The sequence below is a fragment of the Puma concolor genome, chromosome A3 (genome assembly GCF_028749965.1).
Source record: "Puma concolor isolate L17-30 chromosome A3, mPumCon1.1.hap2, whole genome shotgun sequence".
In the NCBI taxonomy this organism is placed as follows: Eukaryota; Metazoa; Chordata; class Mammalia; order Carnivora; family Felidae; genus Puma; species Puma concolor.
This window is the reverse complement of record NC_141669.1, coordinates 49366761-49388517: the sequence shown is the minus strand read 5'-3', so window position 1 is coordinate 49388517 and position 21757 is coordinate 49366761. Positions and strand designations below refer to the sequence as shown.

The 21757-nt window shown below is 41.0% G+C and overlaps 1 protein-coding gene and 1 long non-coding RNA gene across 9 annotated transcripts in view; one reads left to right on the top strand and one right to left on the bottom strand.

The window, feature by feature from the left end:
• The window catches only part of EVA1A (eva-1 homolog A, regulator of programmed cell death), a 50361-nt gene that overhangs the window by 5855 nt on the left and 22749 nt on the right, over window positions 1-21757 (bottom strand). For 3 of the 7 annotated variants that reach the window (XM_086700751.1, XM_086700749.1, XM_086700750.1), the window contains 2 exons: window positions 20391-20513; window positions 14240-14407 (listed from right to left, as the gene is read on the bottom strand). In XM_086700751.1, coding sequence (XP_086556877.1) covers window positions 14240-14285 — 46 coding nt within the window. In that variant the 5' untranslated portion in view covers window positions 14286-14407; window positions 20391-20513. Of the gene's footprint in view, window positions 1-14239; window positions 14408-14675; window positions 15138-20390; window positions 20514-21757 lie in introns of those variants that run through there. The other 4 variants (XM_086700748.1, XM_086700746.1, XM_086700752.1 and 1 more) reach the window with 4 other exon arrangements.
• The window catches only part of LOC147582429 (uncharacterized), a 67534-nt gene that overhangs the window by 30458 nt on the left and 15319 nt on the right, over window positions 1-21757 (top strand). For both annotated transcript variants that reach the window (XR_015249094.1, XR_015249093.1), the window contains exons 3-4: window positions 4238-4366; window positions 9902-10108. This is a non-coding gene — a long non-coding RNA (uncharacterized LOC147582429). The remainder of the gene's footprint in view (window positions 1-4237; window positions 4367-9901; window positions 10109-21757) is intronic.

Below are 21757 nucleotides of genomic sequence, written 5' to 3'. Positions count from 1 at the left end.
TATGAGAACATAGGGGCATGCCTGGCCTTGAGTCACAGGGCATAATCAATGTGATATGACCCAAAATTGCCATCAACAAATTAGTTTTCCATAATCTGTATTCACTTGTAAGTATGAATCAAAATACACATTGTTTTGTAGATTTTTAAAGAATATAAGTGGTATCATATATATATTTTTTAATTTAAGAATATTTTTTAGAGAACTTTCCAGATATGTCAACAGAATTCTTTCTGACTGCTGCACCGTGTTCTGTAGCGTGGACATATCAAAGTTTATTTAACCATTTCCTTAATACTATCAATATAAGTGGTTTACAATTTTTTTACTATTTTGAGCAATGCTAGAGTCAACATGCTTGTGTTCTTGTACACATCTCTTTATACACATGCAGAATTATTTCTACAGGTTAGTTACCTAGAAATAGAATAACTGCATCAAAGGGCATAGGCATTTTGAAGTTTTATGCATCCTAAATTGTACCCCAAAAAAAGGCTCTATCAGTCTAAACACAGCATATTGAACACATGTGTTTATGATACCTCCTTCTCTCCAAAACTCCTGCCAAAAAGACAGTTATGTGAATAAAACAGATATAAATTAGAGGTATGAAGAGGAGTGAAGGAAACAGAGGACACTAATAGTAGATGCAAGAGTAGTCAACAACGTAAATGTGGTGAAAGGGAAGTGACATCAATATCATAGCAGTGTAACATATCCCTACTTTTTGTGCCCCTTGTTTTTAACAGCTAATTAAGCATCAATCCACAAACAAAAGTGTCTCTGTGGGAGTCTTGTGATCCAACAACATAGCCCAAGAAACCCAGGAGGAGTCTCGCCCATCTGATCATCCCATAATAGACCACAGACAGACTTCAGTTTGGGCTGTGGAACTAGCAACCCCAACCCAATCCTTCCCAGCTGTGTTTGGGGAAAATTTTGAAAAGTGCTGACTTGGATGAAACAATTCCAGAACATCGCTTAAGTAAACAAACAAACAAACAAACAAACAATAAACGGGTTTGAAGGAAATTTTCCGGCATTGCCCCTCCCCTCCAAGTTGACAGCACAGAATTGAACTATCCACTGGCACCACTCTGTGGGGGGAAGTGAGAGCTGTGTGTGAGTGCCTGGTTACCCCAGCTACGCTGGATGCAGCAGGGAAAAACCCATTTCCTTCCAGGAACATCCAGAGTCTAAAGTGGGACCCCCATGACTGAGGGGAGGGAAGAAATTGGGAAAGAGACAGATAAGACTATCAAAGGGCATTAAAGAGACATGGTTCATGCTGACTGCACTCAGGATGTCTGGAGAAAGTCCACCCACAATCCACTGGGAGAACCTCAGCCAAGGATCTCTCCACCAGCTGACAGACACCCCTCATGCCCCAAGTGCTAAACCTACACTTTCCCTTGCTCTAAGGTGGCTCCTTACTCAGGCTCCAAGATTGGCAGCAAAAGAAAGCTGGGTAAACTAGAGTGCTATCAGAAAAATAGACTAGGATCTGTGGGCAAGAGAGAAACCACAAACTTGAGCTGTAGCACCACCTTCTGGAAAACAAAAGGGAGGTTTCTAGTAGCCAGCCAGGTGAGCTGTAAGAAGATCCAGAAAAGACATAAAAGCTTTAAAAATGTTGCCACAAGAGGGAGTAAGAAGTGTGGAGCAGGTGTATAAATGCAAGTCCAGATAAAACAGGATCAATGAACAATATACTCCATCTGAAGTCAACTAGTGAAGATTTGAGGAAGTGTCTTTTACTTTAAAGACAAAGCAGCAACACAAAGCTATAAGGAACATGAAGAATCAAGAAACTTACCACCACCAAAAGATAATAATCCTTCAATAAAGATTTAAAAGACATGAAATCTTATGATCTAGCAGGTAAAGAATTCAAAATAACAACGAGCTATAAAGAAACACAGATGAAAATTCGATGAAATCAGGGAAAAAATACATGAACAAAATGAAAAATTTAGCAATGAGATAGAAACCTTAAAAAAGAACCAGACAAAATTCTGGAGCTGAAGAATTCAATGATTGAAATGAAAAATGCAATAGAGAGAATCTGCAGCAGAGTAGATCAAATGGAAGACAAAAATAAGTGACCTAGAAGCAGTTGTTTTCAAATAACCCAATCAAAGGCAAACAGAGGAAAAAAAAATGACAGAGTGAAGAAAGCCTATGTGACCTGACCATTCAGTCAGATGTACAAATATTAGCATAATCAGAGTTCCAGAAGGAGAAGAGAGGAGGAAGAGGCCAGAAAGATTATTTTTAAAATAATAGCTGAGGGCTGCCTGGGTGGCTCAGTCGGTTGGGTGTCCAATTCAAGTTTGGCTCACCTCATGATCCCAGGGTCATGGGATCAAGCCCCACATTAGGCTCCATGCCGAGCATGCAGTCTGCTTGGTAGTTCCTCTCTCTTTCCCTCTCTCTCTCTCTCTGTCCCTCCCCCCTGCTCATGTGTGCTCTCTCTCTCTCTGTATAAATTAAAAAAAAAAAAAAAAATAGCTGAGAACTTCCAAAAACCGAGAAGAGGCTTTGGCATCCAAGTTCATGAAGCTATTAGATCACCCTATTATCTTAAAGCAAAAACACCTCCAAGACACATTATAATGAAATTAAGAAAAAGAATCTTAAGCACATCTAGAGTAAAAAAGAGTGTAACTTATAAAGGAACACCCATTAGGCTATCAGTGGATTTCTCAGCAGAAACTCCACAGGCCAGGGGAGAGTAGAATGACATACTTAAAGTGTTGAAAGAAAAAATTGCCAGCCAAGAATACTCTATATGGCAAAGTTATCCTTCAGATATGAAGGAGAAATAAAGACTTTCTTATAGAAACTAAAGCTGAGGCTATCCTACCTTACAAGAAATGCTGAAAGGAGTTCATCAAGTTGAAGTGAAAAAATGCTAATTAGTGACATGAGAACATTTGAAAGTATACCACACACTGGTAAAGGTAAATATGCAGTCTGATTTTAAAAACTCTAATTCTGTAACAGAATCACGTATTAGCCACTAAATGATAGTATAAGGTTAAAGGAAAATAGTATTAAAAATAACTATAACTATTACAATCTATTAATGGACACACAATGTAAAAAGAGGTAAATGGTGACATCAAAACTATAAAGAATAAAATGGTGGATCTTTTGTATGCAGTTGAGAAGCTTTCAATATTTTACTAGTGACCATGATGTTAGCTTTGGGTTTGTCAAATATGGCCTTTATCATATTTAATTATGTTCCTTTTATACCCAATTTGTTGAGGATTTTATCATGAAAGATGTTGTATTTTGCCAATGCATTTTCTACATCGATTGAGATGAACAGGGAAACAGAAGGAAGTGAAATCACTATCTTTTTTTTTTTTTTTCAACGTTTATTTTTATTTTTGGGACAGAGAGAGACAGAGCATGAACGGGGGAGGGGCAGAGAGAGAGGGAGACACAGAATCGGAAACAGGCTCCAGGCTCCGAGCCATCAGCCCAGAGCCCGATGCGGGGCTCGAACTCACGGACCGCGAGATCGTGACCTGGCTGAAGTCGGATGCTTAACCGACTGCGCCACCCAGGCGCCCCTGAAATCACTATCTTTAAGAGATGTCTGCATTCCCATGTTTGCAGCAGCATTATTCATAATAACCAAGACGTGGAAACAATCTAAGTGTCCATCAACAGATGAATGGATAAAGAAAATGTGTTGTGACCATAAGTACATTATTGCTAATTGAGATAAGTCAGACAAAGTAAGACAAATACTGTATGTTATCACTAATATATGGAATCTACAGAGGCCCTCCTCACAGAAACAGAGGGTATAGTGATGGAACAAGGGCTAGAGAATGAGAGAATCGTAGCTGTGTTGTTTAAGGGTATAAATTTGTAACCACTAGACGAATAAGTCCTGGGGATTTAATGCACAGCATAGTGAATTACAGAAAACAATACTGTATTACAGGCTTCAAAGTTGCTAAGAGAACTTAATTGTTCTCACCACAAAAAAAAAAAAAAAAAAAAAAGAGATAATAATTAGGGGACGTGAGACACATGGTAGCTAATGTTATGATGGTAATCACACTGCAATATATGAATATGCCAAGTCAACACCTTGTCACCTTAAATCTATACAATGTTATGTCAATTATATCTAATAAGAATTAATTGCTTGATATAAATAAATACATGTTCAGTGAAGGGGGATGAAACTGAATTCTGTCTGGTTGATATCCAGCAGAAACTGAGAGAACTGAGGCAGCTCTTGCCTTAAGGAGCAGACCAGCAGGGAAGTAGACCCAATCATTCCAGGACCAAAGGGAAGAGCTATTACGAAGCATAAAGAGGGATCTCTGGAAACATAAAGGTAAGTGGAAAAGCTAAAGTTCAGATATGGGGCTCTGAGGAGGCTTTCTAGAAAAGATACCCAAATCCATGCTTTTACCAAGATGGAAAACCACTGGGCAGAACTGCATCAGTTTGAAGCCTCATCTAAGTCATTTCTTAAATACCACTTACCTACCCCACTGAATTGTGGTAAGGGTTAAAGGTATTACAGATGACCAGCATAAAGGGATTATCCATGATCTTGACAAAGATAGGCATTCAATAAATAATAACCCACTCTATTTATTTTCTTCCTCCCTCTCTCCCTCTCTTCCTTCCTTCTGAGTTCTCTCCCTCCCTCCCATCCATCCCTCCATCCATCTAATCTATCTGTTTTCCTCCCTCTTTCCCTTTCTCCCTTACCTTCCTTCCTTTTCTCATCCCACCCTTTCTTCCCTGTGAATGTATTTCTCCATGTTTTTCACACCCTGCCCTCACAGCCTCCCATTACATAGGTTAACTTGGAAGATGGTTATTGAACTTTATCTTGGGAACCACTATTCTCCCCTCTCCCCAGCTTAACTAGTCCATCCTGTCCTGCTACTCCAACCAGAAAACATACTTTTTTGCCTACAGCAGTCTCAGACAAGGATTCCTAGAGAAGCCCAGCAAAAGCAATGAGAGAGAGCAAGGGAGTTTACTGGGCTTCACTGGATCCTGAGGAGATGACTCAGGGTTGATTTTCACAGCTGATACAATTTGTTTTGGTTTTCTTCATCATGCTTCTGCAAAAATCGAAACTGTAGCTCTATCGTGGTTGTTTTTTCTCATCTCTGCTCCAGGTCACTTCCTCTTGGCCAATGATCCACCCTGGTCTTGGCCAGATCCAGACAGCTGTTAATTGCCCAGGAAGTAGAGTGGGGAGGGCTATTGCCGGTTGTTTTCCCTCAGTAAATAAAAATAAATGTATTGCTGTATCTTGCTTCCTGCAGGGTCATTGTTTTCATGAGCAGGAAAAGGCTCTATGTGGAGGTCCTGGGACTAATTTCATTTGCACCTTCAGAGGTCAGACCATGCCCAGCAAACTCTGCAAAAGAGCAGAAGCAGCCCAGGGCAGATCAGCTGGTCTCCGTGCAAGTGTAATTGGTTCTCCTGCCTGGACTTTTCTTGTTGGCCTCAAAGCTTGCAATCCCTTGACTGGAAAGAAAAAAAGTTTTACAAATAGGTTTTAAAGAGAGTAACAGGGCTTTTGTAGTATCAGGGAGTATTTAGCATCATTTTTTCTCTGAACTCTTCAGGCATTGCAAGGATTCCTCTTTATGAGATTCTGTCCCTCACCATAAAGAAGCGAAGACTCCTACTAACACTTCTGCCCTTTCTGAAATGCTGGAGAAAGCTTCCCTCCTTCTTCCATCCCCGACTTGTTCTTCCTCAGGAAGAGGGAATATTGGAGAATCCCTGCCCCACTAGGCTGGCTCTGGAGTATACCCCCTTGCTTTCACCTCTTTTGAGGCCATCCTCACCTTTTTGAGGCCATCCAGGCCATAAGCACTCCCCGAAAGAGGCCTTCTGTTCCCTTACCCATCATCCTAATCCACCCTGCTCACCTTTCTTCACGTGCAGCAGGGAAGACCTGCCATCGTATCACCCCAGGACTAAGGGGAGCTAGGTAGAAGGCCCAGAACATTCTCTGTTGTGGCTTAACCACTGCTATAGTCAGTACCCTATTCTGATGCGTTTCTGGCTTCTTGAGTCTGGAAGGAAGAGTGTGATTAATTAGCCCCTCCAATCTAGGCAGCACTTTATGTAGTTGTATTACAATTAGTTATATAACTACTATTTTTCCCATATAACAGAGAAAATTGAGGGCAGAATCCACATGATTCACTTTGAATTTCTAGAGCATCTAGCATATTGCCTTGCTCATTATGTGTATCTCACAAATACTGAATTAAATCATGAATACACAGTTTCTAAAAGTCCAGTTAATAAACTTATTGTATGTTGGTTAACATGTATATAGATGTATGTAGGTGTATATATGTGTGCATACATATAAATGTACATGTATGTGTGTATATAGCATTAAAAGAGTAGGGAATGACAAAAATTTGTAAAACAACCATAAGCTCACAACCTGAATATAACTACATACTGTGTAGTGTAGTGAATGTTCTTCTGTTCTTTTTTCCTGTCATAAGAATATGTACATATTTATTTATATTTACTTCATTATATTTATATAGTTTATATATTTTTATCTGCATGGGTTTTTTGTTTGTTTGTTTGCTTTTAAGACTTTTTACAGCAGTTTTAGGTTCACAACAAAATTAAGAAGAAAAGACAGAGATTTCCCACATACTCCCCACCCCCACACACCCATAGCCTCTCCCATTATTAACATCCCCTACCAGAGCGGTACCTTTGTTACAGTTGATGAACCAACACTGACACATCATAATCACACAAGGTCCATAGTTTACATTCGGGCTCCGGGTGTTGTACATTCTGTGAGTTTGGACAAATGTATAGTCAGAGTACTTCTGTGTGTAACACTACTTCCTTTTCTGCTTGTTTGTTTCATGTGTTGCCTTAGAATGCATTCTCAGAAAAGGAATCATTCTTTTTAAAGTACGCTTTTTTTTTTTTATGTTTATTTACTTTTGAGAGAGAGAGAGAGACAGAGACAGAGTATGAGTGAGGGAGGGACATAGAGAGAGGGAGACACAGATTCTGAAGTGGCTCCAGGCTCTGAGCTGTCAGCACGGAGCCCAATGCAAGGCTTGAACTCACGAACCCCAAGACCATGACCTGAGCCAAAGTCAGATGCTTAACCGACTGAGCCACCTAGGCGCCCCCTCAGAAAAGAAATCTTTGTGTTAGAAGGGATACATATTTGTATACCTCTTGATACATATCACCAAGTGGCTTTTCAAAAGTAGTACATTAAATTATCTTGCCATTGGCTGTGAATGAAAGTACTACTTTTACCAAGCCCTCTCCAGCAGAGTATATTCCAATTGTTAAAATTTGTTCAAATATTATAGGTCAATAAAAGGTTACTTTATTCCACAAAAATTTACTGTTAGTTTACAGTGCCTTCTGGGCTAAAGACACAAAGGTTCTCAACTCCCACAGGATTTCCAGAAGAGGGATTACACAGAACAGAAACTATGGTACTTTCTCCAAGCTCCAAATCTGTGACTATTAATTGAGTTATGGTGGGTTAGGTCCCCTCACTGTTAAGAGACAATCTTTCTCAAGCCAGTCTCATAGGAAAAATGATTCAAATTCTAGCGAACTACACATAGTCCACACCACTGTACTTATAATTACATATTCAAAGAATATTAGTTAAATGAAAAAATGATCCCCAAAACTTCTGCATTGAAAAAAATTATTGTAAACAAAGTTAAAAGACAAATGCCAAAATTATGAAAAATGTTTGAAATATGTAACAGAGACAAAGAGCTAGTGCATAAAGAGCATTCTAGAAAGAGCATTAAGAAAAAAGACCAACCAAGAGAGAAAATGGACAAAAGATATAAACAGTTCACAGAAAAAGAAATACAAATGGCCCTTCAATATATGAAAGGATGCTCACCTAGAGCAGGAATTGGCACACTATGGCTCATAAGCCAAACCTGACCACCATCTGTTTTATTATTGGCACACAGCCAGCCACTTCATCTATGTTTTATCTATGTCTGCTTTCATATTATCAACACAGGAGTTGAACAGTTAGAACAGAGAGACTGTTCTCTGTTTATATGACCTTTTACAGAAAAGGTTTCCTGACCTATGACCAAGAGAAACAGAAATTAAATGATATTTATGTATATTTTTCATTTATCAGATTGTCAAAAACCCAACAGTTGGGAGATACTGTTGCAGGACCTTCTTATGCATCTTAAAAAGAGTAAATTGGTAAAATTCCTTCATAAGTGGCGCTTTGATAATATTTAACTTAATTACTAATTTATACATACTTTGATCCAACAATTCCACTTTGGGGAACTTATTCTACAAATACACTTGAACATGTGTATATGCCATGGTTTGTTTTATTTATTGCAACTCTGTTGCCCATTTGAAAAGATTTGAATCACTCTCACCGGCCATCAGCAGGGGACTGGTTAAATTATGGTTCATCTGTACATAAGAACAGGATATAGTTGTCTAAAAGAATAAGGAAGCTCTCTATACACTGCTATAACACATCTTTATGATACGTTGGTTGCTCGCTGAAAAAGGCAAAGTACAAAACAGTATGTATGAAATGCTACCTGTGTATAAAAGGGGAGAGAATGAGACTGTATGTTCATATTTCCTTACCTGTGCACAAAGGACCCTGGAAGGATGCAGAGAAGCCTGATGATAGGTCAAACTTGGGGACTGGATGGAGGGGCAGTTAAAACTTCTCACTATGTATCTTTTTATATTGTTTGATCATGGAGCCATGTTGATTCACTGATTTGTTGAGCATCTAATAGGTGCCAGACACTATTCTAGAGGCTGAGGAAAGAAACAAAAACCCCAGTGTTCCTGGGAGCCTGTAGTCTATTCAGAGAGATATTAAATAAAATAAACAAATAAAATAGTTGTATGTTAGATGGTAATAAGGTGATAAGGAGAAGAAAACAGTAAAAATAGGAAGGAGGGTAGGAAGTGTCAGATGTGTGCTGGAGGGGAGCAGGCAGGTGGAGTGACCAGAGGGAATTTAACTGAGAAGGTGACTTTAAGGAAGAAACTAAAGGAAATGGAAGAGTGAGCAGGAGAATGTATTATCAATTCAAAACATTAAATTAAAGAGCAATCATTCCATTTAATCTTTCTAACCCTATTAGAAGTTATTCATGAGGCTATTACTATTAATGAGATTATTATCCTCATCATAAATTATTATATTATGATCCCAAGGGGTTGGCTGCACAGAGTTGAAACAAGAAATGTTAACTCCTCCAATCCAAGTGCTGAGATCAAGGGAAGCAAAACATGTGTGAGGAGCACACGGATGAGCACCTAAGCCAGGGTGGGGGAGCAAAGAGAGTAAATAGCAGACCCTGAAGACTGCGAGGGAGCTAGCCAGTCGAGGACTGAAGGGAAGAATTCTTGGGAAAGGAGATGACTGCCAAAGGCAAAGAGGTCAGAAAAGGCCTAGCAAGTGGTTTAGAATAATTGGAGTGAGGTGTTGGTCAGGGAGGTCTACAACTAAATGACAGTACAGAGAAGTCAAGTTCAGGCACTAAAAGCCCTGGTAAGCCACATAAGAAACTGCAGGTTGGAGAACTTACACTATCCCCAAATCCCTTCTCCCTTACTTGCCTCTGGAGCATGTCTTCTCAACCTCAGCACTATTGACCTCTTGGACCAGTTAATTCTTTGCTGTGGGGGTTGTCTTGTGCATCATAGGACGTTTCTCCACTGATAGATGCTAATAGTAGCCCCACCCCACCCCGTTTGTGACAACCAAAAGTGTTTCCAGACATTTCCTGAAATCCCCTGTAGGGCAAAATCACACCTGGTTATGAGTCACTGGTCTAAAAGCTGAAAAAGCTTTGTCATTTTTTTTCAGCTAAATGGTCATGTAACAAAGTTTTGGCCAATGAAATATGAGAAGAGATCTACTGGAACATCCTTCCTTTTCTTAACCATCTTGAATGAGGGCAAGAGTGACAGCAGCCACTGTGCAGCCATAATAGAAAGAACATGAAAATCACAGAGATGCTGGTCCCTACATCTTTGAGCCAATGGACCACCTACCTCCAAACTTCTTATGAAGGTAAGATAACTCTTATATGTTTAGGCCACCAAGTTGAGATTTTCTATTATCTGCAGCTTAAAACAATCCTAATTATTAAAACATACAAAAGTGCTTGAACTTCATCCCAGAGATAATAAGTATTCTAAAGTATTCTAAAAAATAAAAAGAATTACATCATCATCACAACTACAGTTCAGAAAGATCATTTTGCTATAAAACACAGTCTATGAAGCAAGACTGAAGGCAGGCAGACCATGGAAAATATCATTATGATAAGATAAGCAAAAACTCAGTGGGGCTTGGATCAATTCAATGATGGTGGGAATAAAATGGAGGGGACCATATGAGAAACATTGAGAGGCAAAATAGATCAACCCTAACCAATTGTATATGGGCAGTGAATAAGGTATACCAAAGACTAGAAATCATATTTCTGGTAAAACTGATGCCCTAGATGGTACACCAAAGAAAGAACAATTTAAAAAGAAGGACAATATTCCATTGCAGGCCAGGTTGAATTTGAAATGCTTATGGCACACCCAAGTGGTAATGTTCAGGGCATTTAGATACTTAGGTCTAGAAGTCAGAAAAGAATAAGGGAGTAGTAATTTTTAAAATATATATATGATATAATTCTAAATCTTAAATTCCAATAAAATAACATTATTTATTACAAAAGTGATATCAATGAAGTATAGAATACTTAGGCATACAGCTAAGCAAAAGAAAATTAAAAATGCACAAATGCACTCATAAAATCCCAACATCCAGATATAATTTGCAGTAAAATGTGGTTACATATACATGTGAATATACAAATATAAATGGGATTATATTGTGTATACTATATAGTAACAGGCTTTATTCACGCAACAGCACATCTTTCTGCTTCAATTAATATTCACCCATTTTTCTGATTTTTTACTATTATAAACAGTTCTGAGATCAATTGTTCTCATAGTAAAATGTTTGCCCATGTCCCTAGTTAGGTCCTTAGGATAAATTCCTAGATGTGGAACTGCTGGCTAAATGACACCCAAGTTTCTAAGGCTTTTGACACATGTTCCCAAATCATTCTCTAGAGAGGTTGTAGCAATTTACAATTCCATAACACTGTGAGTACTCACTTCCCCACACTGTCTCCAAAATTGAAATTATATACATAATCACTCAAATCTTTGAGAATTTTATAAAATAAAAATATGAACTCATTGCTTTTATTTTGCATTTGTTCAATTGCTAGAACTCAAGCTGTGTGTGTTTTATCAGCAATTTGCATTGTTTCTTTGGCAAACTGCTGATGCTTGTTCTTTGCTACTATTCTTTGAGACACCGATCTTTTATGGATTTGTAAAAACTCTTTATATATTATAAACTTGAGCCCTTCTTCATTAATGCTGCATTTTTTCCTCTTTGTTTGCATTTGCCATTTAATCGTAGGTTACATTTTGATAAATAGGTATTTAAATTACTAGAACTTCCAGGGTTTGAAATGGCTTTGTGATGCATGGGAACAAGATAGTGCTTCAGTCCCAGCTGAGGTTTGATACCATGGATTTCCAATGGCTTCCATCTGCAAAGTTGTAGCAGATTTGGTTACTTCAGAGCAGAGGGAGAAAGGGGAGAAAGTAGGGTTTGCTTAGAGTTAGTGTTTTCCCTGTTGTTTTAATCAGAAGCTGGACAAAGAATAAGGGAGTTGTGTGCATCGGCAAATATGTTGCTGAAATGATGGACCACATGGACAAAATAAGAGTCAAGTGATGCTCTGGAAGAAATTAGAAGGGATCAGGGGCCCCTGTGTAGTTGAAGACCAGATTCAGCTGAATGAGAACATGAGACAGCTACAAGATTAGGACGTGTTTTACAATTTTCTTCTAACATACTTTTCATTATTGCCTCCTATCCATTTGTTCTGTTTTCTTCTTTTAAAACAATTATTTTTGTATCTGTTATATTCACCTTCATATTTTAAATTTTCTTAATTCATTTTCTTTACAAGGATTGTTCCCCCATCACACTCAGAATTAATTTTCAGCCATCAAGTCTATTTACTAGATCGAACACATTTTATTTTGGCCACTTTACTTTCCATTTCCTTGCATTCTCTTTTTATTTCAGCCCATATTTACTTAAAAGAAGCATTATCTTCCTGTCTCTCAATCAATATTTAATTCCAGAATATGCGGTTGGAAGGAGGAAGGTTGGAGGGGAGAGAAAAACAGGGCCATGTACTCCTTCGGCTCTAGCAATATCACAAGACCCACAGTAAACACCAGACCATTCAATGAGTTACCACATTCAATGGTCACAACTCAGGGTCATGCTGGCTGAAATGGAAAACTGCCAGGAACCTCCTGTGCCAACTCCGAAGTCCAGTAGCCTGTATGTTCTCACCCGAGATACTTTCTTGCAACAGCTGATGTGCAAGTGCCTTTGAGCCCTTGGAACCTCCAGGCCCTCCCTGCCACCACCCACTTCATTTTGGGTTTGTCTTCACTACAGAGTTGAGAGGATCATCATTCAATTGCTTATGAAACATGATACCAGAGTTTCAAATATCTCTTTTCCAACTCCAGTGCCCTTGCTCCCCAGTACAGCCTTGAAGAAAGAGCAAAGCTGAGATTCCTCTGGGGTTTGGTGCCTGGGGAAGGAGGCCGCAGGCACCAGACTTCCTTAGGGAGGTGAGGGGCTGACTGATGACCCAGGCCTTTACTGACCCAGAATGGGAGAACCCTGGCTTTGAGGCATATGCAGGCCATGGGCTGCATCTTGCCACCCTGAGAAGTCTTCCTTTCTAAAATTAGGTTGCATATCATCCAAGATCCTCTCTCAAAGAGAAGACATGAGCTTCCTCTATCCTCAACCCTGGCTCAGATTTGCCACTGTAAATAGAAATGTCAGGTTTTACCTCTGAACTCTGAGGTCACCACACATCAACCCTGGCTAGAGAAGCAGAAAGCAAAATTGGCCCTCTGATTAGAGGAATTCGAATCAGGGCCTCAGCCCCTTCCTTTTTGTTTTTTTTAAAAAAATTTTTTTTCAACGTTTTTATTTATTTTTGGGACAGAGAGAGACAGAGCATGAACGGGGGAGGGGCAGAGAGAGAGGGAGACACAGAATCGGAAGCCCCTTCCTTTTTGTACAACATCCTGAGACAAGAGGCAAAACAAAACAAAGCCAAAGCAAACTATCAAAAAATAAAATTCACTCAAGCAGCAGAAAATTCATCTGGTCGCTCAAACCATTGAGCATTTTCATGTATTTTTTTTTAAATTTCAGCTTGATTGAGGTCTATTTTCATGTATTTTTATTTATTTATTTATTTATTTTTTTCAACGTTTATTTATTTTTGGGACAGAGAGAGACAGAGCATGAACGGGGGAGGGGCAGAGAGAGAGGGAGACACAGAATCGGAAACAGGCTCCAGGCTCTGAGCCATCAGCCCAGAGCCTGACGCGGGGCTCGAACTCCCGGACCGCGAGATCGTGACCTGGCTGAAGTCGGATGCTTAACCGACTGCGCCACCCAGGCGCCCCTATTTTCATGTATTTTTAAATGGCTTCTCTTATATGAACAGCATATTCTCTATTCTCCAGCATCTTGAGGAGGCAGTGAGCTATATTCTTAAGAGTACAACTCTGAATCAAGGAAGGGGCAAGTAACAGACTCTCTCAGACTTACATGCTTCATGTCTTCACGTCTCCCAGGAGATTATCAGATACCTCATACAGCCCCACAAACACATGCCCCCCACACAAACACACTCACACACACACGCCTGGGTGGGGCTGAGAACCACGGCACAGAAATAAGCAGGCTGAGGATACTCCATGAGCCTCTCTCACCTGGAGTCAAGTGCACAATGACAAGTAATAATAGCCTCAGGCTACTTTATTCACTCACTTGAGCCTCAGGGAAACCAAATATTTTTAGCAAGATAAAACTTTGAGAGCCCACCCCCCTGAAATCATCTGCTGAATTAGAGAATACCAAGCTTAACTGTCAAACCAGAAGATCTTTCATCTCAAAATTCACAGCAGGATCCCTCCACTTTGTGTAACATTTCTCTTCGGAGTATAAGGCCATTGATAGCCACTCAGAAGATACCCTCAGCCCTCAACCCTGGCCCAGCCGAGACTGGACAACTACCTGAGACGAAGGAATAGGCCGCCAGGATGTTGCTGAGCAAAGCCATGTCCACACACTCGGCAATCACCAGCTCTGTGCTACAGCAGGGCAGCCTCGACGTGGCATCCAGAGAGAAGCTTCCTGGAAATGCTTCAGCTGGATCAAGGTGGCACCTCCCTCGCTTCTCTTCTGTTTGGAAACACAGAGTAAGTGATGAGAACACATTCTGCTCTTCTGAGGCCATGTTCCAGGTAGCCTGGGCTCAACAACAAAGACCCAGTCCCCTAAATGCCAACCAGCCTTCCCAGCCAGGGATCTGGGGTCTTGTCCTCCTTTGCTCTGCAAGCTTCATGGCTTTCAAGGAAGCAGCAGCTCTGTACATTTCTGTTTTTCCTGGACTTTCCCCTCTCTCTTCCCCATCTCCTCCCCAGTTCCCTTTTTAACACTTCTCCCTCACCTTCCCTGCAACTTTCTATTGCATTCTGTCTGGCTCGCCTTGGAAGCACAGCCCATCATTACTTCAATCGCTCATTGTAACCCCAAGCAGCAGCCCACTCCTTGCCTGGCTCTGCTTTCTCCTGCACTGACAGTCCTTGTGTACTTTGAGCCGTTTGCCTCATCCTACAGGTCACCAAATGTGTGTCTTTGGCAATGGGTCAGAGCTGACTATCCCAGAACTGCCAGAGTGGTTCCCGTTCTAAACTGCCCACAAGAACTTGGGAGCTTGAGCCCACTCCCTGCCCGCAGTTCCATGACTCCACCTGTGACCAGGAATGGGCCAACCAAACACACATGCTGCCAACCAGCAGAATGGTCCCACCAGGGTTCAGAACAAGGACTTGGGATCTCCGTGTTAAGTGGCTCAGCCTCTGGCTGCTGGAGCACATCGTCTCTGCAGCTGCTGCTGCTGCAGCTCAGACCTGGCACTCTTATCACCCAGTTCACTCAGCAAAACCCTCGCTGAGATAAAGGGAGAAAGAAATAGCAAAGACCCTGACAACTCCTATTCAATGCTGCTCTAGGCTGAGGGTGGGGAACTGAGTCACAGTGCGTGGAGGGATGTCAGGTTGGGGAAAGCTAAAGAAGCAGAGGACTCCAGCCCTTGGAGAAGAAGCAGGTTCTTAGGTGGGTCATGGCCTCAGTAACACGGACCACACAAGGGGGCCTGGGGAGCTGCAGTTCCACAGGCGGATGGAATGGGTCACAACAGAGAAGACAACTCACGTTCTGGTGGATTCCAGTGGGCTCAGGGAAAACCAAAGCAAGGAAAGAAAGACCAGTGCACAGGTAAGACAGAAATAACCACAAGGTCATTGGAGCAGCCAGAGGCCCAGGAGTGGCAGGATGAGGAGTTGGAGCTTCAGGGGCTGTGAGAGGGGCCGACTACTGCTGAGGGACCCTGCACCTCTGAGCCAGAGCCCTGGGCCGTAGTCAACAGCCACTGGAGTTCTTAAAAGGTCACAACTATATGATACAAGTGAATAGTTGGCACCACCGCTCTGAGTTCAGAGACTGTTCTGCAGACCTGAGGACTTCAGGACCCAGGAAGAGAGTGAAGTCACTGGGAAATGTCTGAACATGTAGTAGTGCAAAACTATTTCAGATCCATTCCCTCCTATCTTTCCCCACTAATTCTACCATAGCACAAGTCTCGCCAGTTCGTTTCTGGGAGTTTTGCTTCACCTAATCCTTCTGCTAACAAATTCTTCCTGCCCAATCTAGTGCACACTCTCACCAACTGGGCCATCTTGATAAAGTACAAACATAATCACTTCACTCCACAGCCCAGCCCTTCAACTAATCCCCATTAAACTTCTTCGCACAATACACAGACACTTCCACAATATCTGACTCCTACCTTAGCTCCTAATTCATCTCCTCGAGTCTACAGCCACACGCATATACACAGAAATGTCAACATGCCTAATGCTCCAACATTACCAGCTTACTTTTAGTTCCCCAAACATATCAAGCTCTTTTATCTTTTCATGCATTTGAACATGCTTTTCCTTCTGTCTAAAATGCCCCCTGCTCCCCTTATCTGTCTGGCAAGTGTTTCCTTTAAAAGAGAATTCAAAAGTCCTATGGCAGTCTCAGAATCCCAATGACTTTCTTTTCCAGAAATAGAAAAATCCATACTAAAGTTCATATGGAATCTCAAGGAATCTCAAGTAGCCAAAAGAATCTGGAAAAAGAACTGCGTTGGAAGTCTCATACTTTCTGATTTCAAAATTTATTACAAAGCTACAATAATCAAAACAATGTAGTACTGAAATAAAGACAGACATATGGACCAATTGGAATAGAACAGAGAGCTCAGAAATAAACCTTTACATATATGGTCAGATGATTTTCAACAGCAATGCCAAGACCATTCAATGAGGAAAAACAGTCCTTTCAACAAATGGTGTTGAGAAAACTGAGTATCCACCTGCAGAAGAATGAGGTTCAACCCTTACCTTATACCATATTAAAAATTTAACTAGAAATGGGTCAAAGACTTAAATGGAAGAACTAAAATTATACAATTTTTAAGAGAATGGATATGAGAAAAGTTTTATGACACTGGATTTGACAACAATTTCTTAGATAAATGCTGAAAGCACAGGAAACAAAAGTTAAAATAGATAAACTGGGCTACATCAAAACTTAAAACTTCTGTGCATCAAAGGGCACAATCAGCAAAGTGCAAAGGCAACCCACAAAATGGAAGAAAATATTTGCAAGTAATATATCTGATTGGGGGATAATATGCAGATAATGTAAAGAACTCCTAGAAAATCAACAACAAAAAATCAAACAACCTAATTAGAAAATAGGCAAATGACCTGAATAGATATTTCCCCAAAGAAGATACACAAGTGATCAATAAACTAATGAAAAGATCCCCAACATCACTAATCACTAGGGAAATGCAAATCAAAACTACAATGAGATACCACCTCACACCCATTAGGATGGCTAGTATAGAAGGAAGGAAGGAAGGAAGGAAGGAAGGAAGGAAGGAAGGGAGGGAGGGAGGAAGGAAGATGAATGGATAAACAAAATATGGTATATACATACAATGGAATATTACAGACTTAAAAGGAAGAAAATTCTTTTTTTTAAGGTCTTATTTATTTATTTAATATGAAATTTATTGTCAAATGGCTTCCATACAACACCCAGTGCTCATTCCAACAGGTGCCCTGCTCAATGCCCATCACCCACTTTCCCCTCCCTCCCACCCACCATCAACCCTCAGTTTATTCTCAGTTTTTAAGAGTCTCTTATGGTTTGCCTCCTTTCCTCTCTGTAACTTTTTCCCCCTTATTCTGACACGTACTACAACATGGATGAACCCCGAGGACATTCTGATAAGTGAAATAAATCAGTCACAAAAGAACTGTAATGAACCAAAATACTATAGGATTCAACATTTATGAAGTAACTAGAGTAGTCATATTCACAGAGACAGAAAGTAGAATGGTGGCTGCCAGTGGTTAGGGTAAGGGAAGAATTGGAAGTTACTGTTTAGTGGGTACAAGGTACAAAGTTTCAGTTTTGCAAGATGAAAAGTATCCTGGAAATGGATGCTTGCACAACAGTGTAAATGCACTTAATGCCATTGAACTGTAAGTTTAAAATGGTTAAGATGGTAAGTTTTGTTTTATATATATTTTATCACAATTTCAAAATAATAGTAATAAGGTGTTAATGAGGTACAACGGTGAATTTTGAAGGTTAATCCATTTAAAAAATCCTGCAATCAAATTTTGGTTTCAAGTTAACAGGAATGGTAGCAGAATTATTTTATGCTGATATTAAAATTGAAGTCAATTAAATTCTAATTTATACCACATTATGAATATAGTTTAATTACAAGTAAAAGATGTAATTTCACTTATTAAAAAATTGGATAGTAAATAATCTATCACATTTAGAGATTCAGAGGAAAAATATATCACATCATTACAGGCAAAAATATGTTTGTGTAAAATTCAATAAATATTCATGATTGAGGGGGCAAAAAAGCAAGGTCCACTGCAGTAAAGCTCCAAATCACTCAAACCCTTTTTTTTGGCTATCGAAGTCTCCAAGTATTCTTCTAATATTGCATCTATGATAGTGTAATTGGAGTGATCAGTTTACAGGTTTTCTTCTAGAATGAAAAGGCATCTGATGTATCCTCGTTACCTAAGCATCTAACACGGTGCCTGACGAAAGGAGACTCACAGTAAATGCTGGCTAGCCGAAAACCAAAAAGAGCATTTAGGCATGAGTTTTGTATGCATAAGTCTCTGAGGGTGTTTCTAAGCCACCTAGAACACCAAATGATACCAGGGCTGTGACTGGCCCTGAGTGGGCTGACTTATCACTAAAATTCTTCTGTATCTCCTACTGTGATGGTTAATTTTATGAGTCAACCTGACTGGCTATGGAGTGCCCAGATTAATCATTATTTCTGGGTGTGTGTGAGGGTTTTTCCAGATGAGGTTAACATTTGAACCTGTGGACTCACAAAAGTAGACCTCTGTCCCTAACGTGGGTAGGCATTATTCAGTCTGTTTAGGACCTAATGGAATGAAAGGCGGAAGGAGGACAAATCTGACCCTTTTTTCCTGTCTTACTGTTTGGGTGGAGACATCTCATTTCATCTTCTCCAGCTTCAGATTGGATTTTCACCATTGGTCCTCAGGCCTCCATACTTTAACTGAACGATACCACAGGTTCTCTTGGGTCTCCAGCTAGCAGATGGCAGATCCTGGGACTTCTCAGTCTCCATAATCACATATATATATCCTATGAATAGGATATATATACCCTACTGGTTCTGTTTCTCTGGGGAACCCTGATCGATACACCTACCAATATGAAGGTAAGGGGCATGAAGCATTCATCCACCCCCAAGTACAATTTGTGGTCTGTTCCTCAAAGAAGTCCCTTACCACTGGTTAGCTCCTAGAATCAATGATTCTCAACTTTGGGCTGTAGCTTGCCCCCCAGGGCAAATGCAATATGTGGAAATTTGGCAATATGTGGAAACATTTTTGGTTGTCACAACTGCAGTGGGAGGTTGATATTGGCATCTGGTAGGTAGGAGGGAAGGATATGCTAAACATCCTACAATGCACAGGATAGTTCCCCACAACAAAGAACTAAATGGCTCAAAATGGGAATGTATCAAGTTTGAGAAACCCTGTTCTGAAATAAACATCATTCCTTCATTGACCAGTCTAAGTGACTCTCAGTGTTTGTGAACCTCGTGCTCATCACCAGTACCGTCAGGAAGGTGTCAGAGAGAGGGGTTGCTTGGCAGGCCTTGATCAGGACATGAGTGCAAGGTCTGGGCCAACAACTCAATATTCATAGTGACCAGAAGTGAATGGGTTCTTGGAGAATAGCTCACATTAACCAAGCCCTCAAGGGAACACATCAACCAATAGCAGCTTATCAATTCATTACTGGAGAGTCAACTGGCACAAGAGCTAAATCAGATCCTCTTCTAGACGTGGATCCTGGTGATTATCATGGCAAGGGCAAAACTGCAACCAAGGAGCTGCATATTTTCAAAGACAAGGCTTTCTCCTGGTGATAACCCATCAGATTAATCCCACACTATTCTGGGGAAAATCATGTGTAGAGAGGACACTCCAGGACCAGTCAACCAGAATCACAGCACATTCTCTTTGGGCAGAACCCACCAGTTCTTACACTTCTTACTCTCTGACAGCTTTCTTTCATCCCTGACCCAAAGCTCCTTCTCCTGATTACTGACTAACTGCAACACAATTGAACAACCACAGCTTCTGTCCATCACTTACATCTCATAATTGTGTCTCCCTAAACACATGCTAATCTCTTGATGAAGACGACAGCCTGTCTACGAGCACCATCTCGTAGACTGAATGGCTAATTATATGTATCATATGCTATTTTCACTGGCTTCTATTCTAGAGGCAACCTCATTTCCAGTGGTACAAAATCATATTCTCTGGAACCTTGAGTCCACTCATGTATATTGAGTGTAATCACTGAATGTATAAAATGCAATGTGCCAGGTGATGATACGTTTAATCTTATACTTTAGTAGCAGCAATGAGTAGGCTCTGGTGTGTTAGCCCCCATGCAGGCTACTATCTCATTACATAGTGTGCAGAGGGTAGTAAAAACTCGTTATCCCCTTAGCTACCTGGGGAGAGATGTGCTGTCAGGAACAGAGGATTATCTGGCAAAAACAGTTCATCCCTGCTGACGCTGGTGTGAGGCAGTAAAGGTTCTGAAACTTGCTTGGCCTCAGGTAGCTTCTCAAGTTCTGAAAGAAAAGAGAAATGGCACAGAAAACATCAGAAAGCCATCACATGCTCAGGAGACCACATCATGCCTTGGACCTAGTGTCGTCACGCACCTCACAGAGAAGCCCAGAGGATGTTTACCTGGACCTCTGAAAAGATGGAATAGCATCTCTGGAGAGGATAAAGCCCACTGCCAGACTTTAATGTGGAATTTGAACCAGACAGCCAAAGAAACTAAACTCCCAAGTTCATAGAAAGGGAAGCAAGGGGTAAAAGATCAGAGATGCTTGCTTCCTCTTTCCTCCAGTCAGCCAAAGCCCACAAAACAGCCAGAATGGGATGTGTCCACGTGGCCCCTCACCACTGAAATTTTCAGGCCAGCATCTCCCTGGAACAGGAAGGGAGGAAATTCGGTTCCCAGATAGCAGTGCCCAGATGGGCCATGAAATGAAGCCTCATGCAGCTCTATGTAGGCACAAAAAACCTGGAAATGGTGATGTGTGACTTCGCACAGCCAGAAGTCTCAAGGCCTCAAGCTATGTTCAGCCCAGCTAGGGAGGCCAGCGGGAGTCCCTGAAACAACTGAATCCCACACAGCTTCTTTATGTTGCCAGCTTCACTGAAAAGTGTGCAGAAGGACTGGAGTCCATCCCGGAGTCCCTCTGCTCCACGCCTACATACCGTACCCACGCATTCGGTTGTCCGCACCACTTCCTGCCGACTCCTGCCGCATGTGACTTCTGCTGGTTTATTTATGTCTCATAGATACTTATCCCAGCTGCCTCAGCCTCACAGAGAATTTGTGGCACCTTCCTATCTCCATTTGCCTCGTGAAGAAATTAAGGGCAAGAACAAAAAGGAAACTTGAAGCACAGAACTGATAGCTCTTTAGAGACTCAGGCACCAAAGGGTGGAAGCAGGTCTTTGATGCCCACTCACCCTCCCCTCTACACTAGTGAAAACCACGCAAGAGCTGACGCCAACTTGGCCACATGGAGTCTGAGATGCAAAGGCTTGAATGGAAAAAGAGCTCCTACACCACAGGATGGGAAGAGGATACACATGGTCCCGGAGAAATTATTGCACAGAGAGAAACCTGCTTTTCTCTGCAGGACTGATAAACACCGTGACACATCCAACATGCTAGCCTACCAGCCACTTGGCTTCCTTTGCTCCATCAAACTTCCCCTCCAACCCACTGCAGCAAACCATTTCCAGGGACACATCTGGAAAGGCGCCACCTCTGAAATCTGGGCTGCGAGCT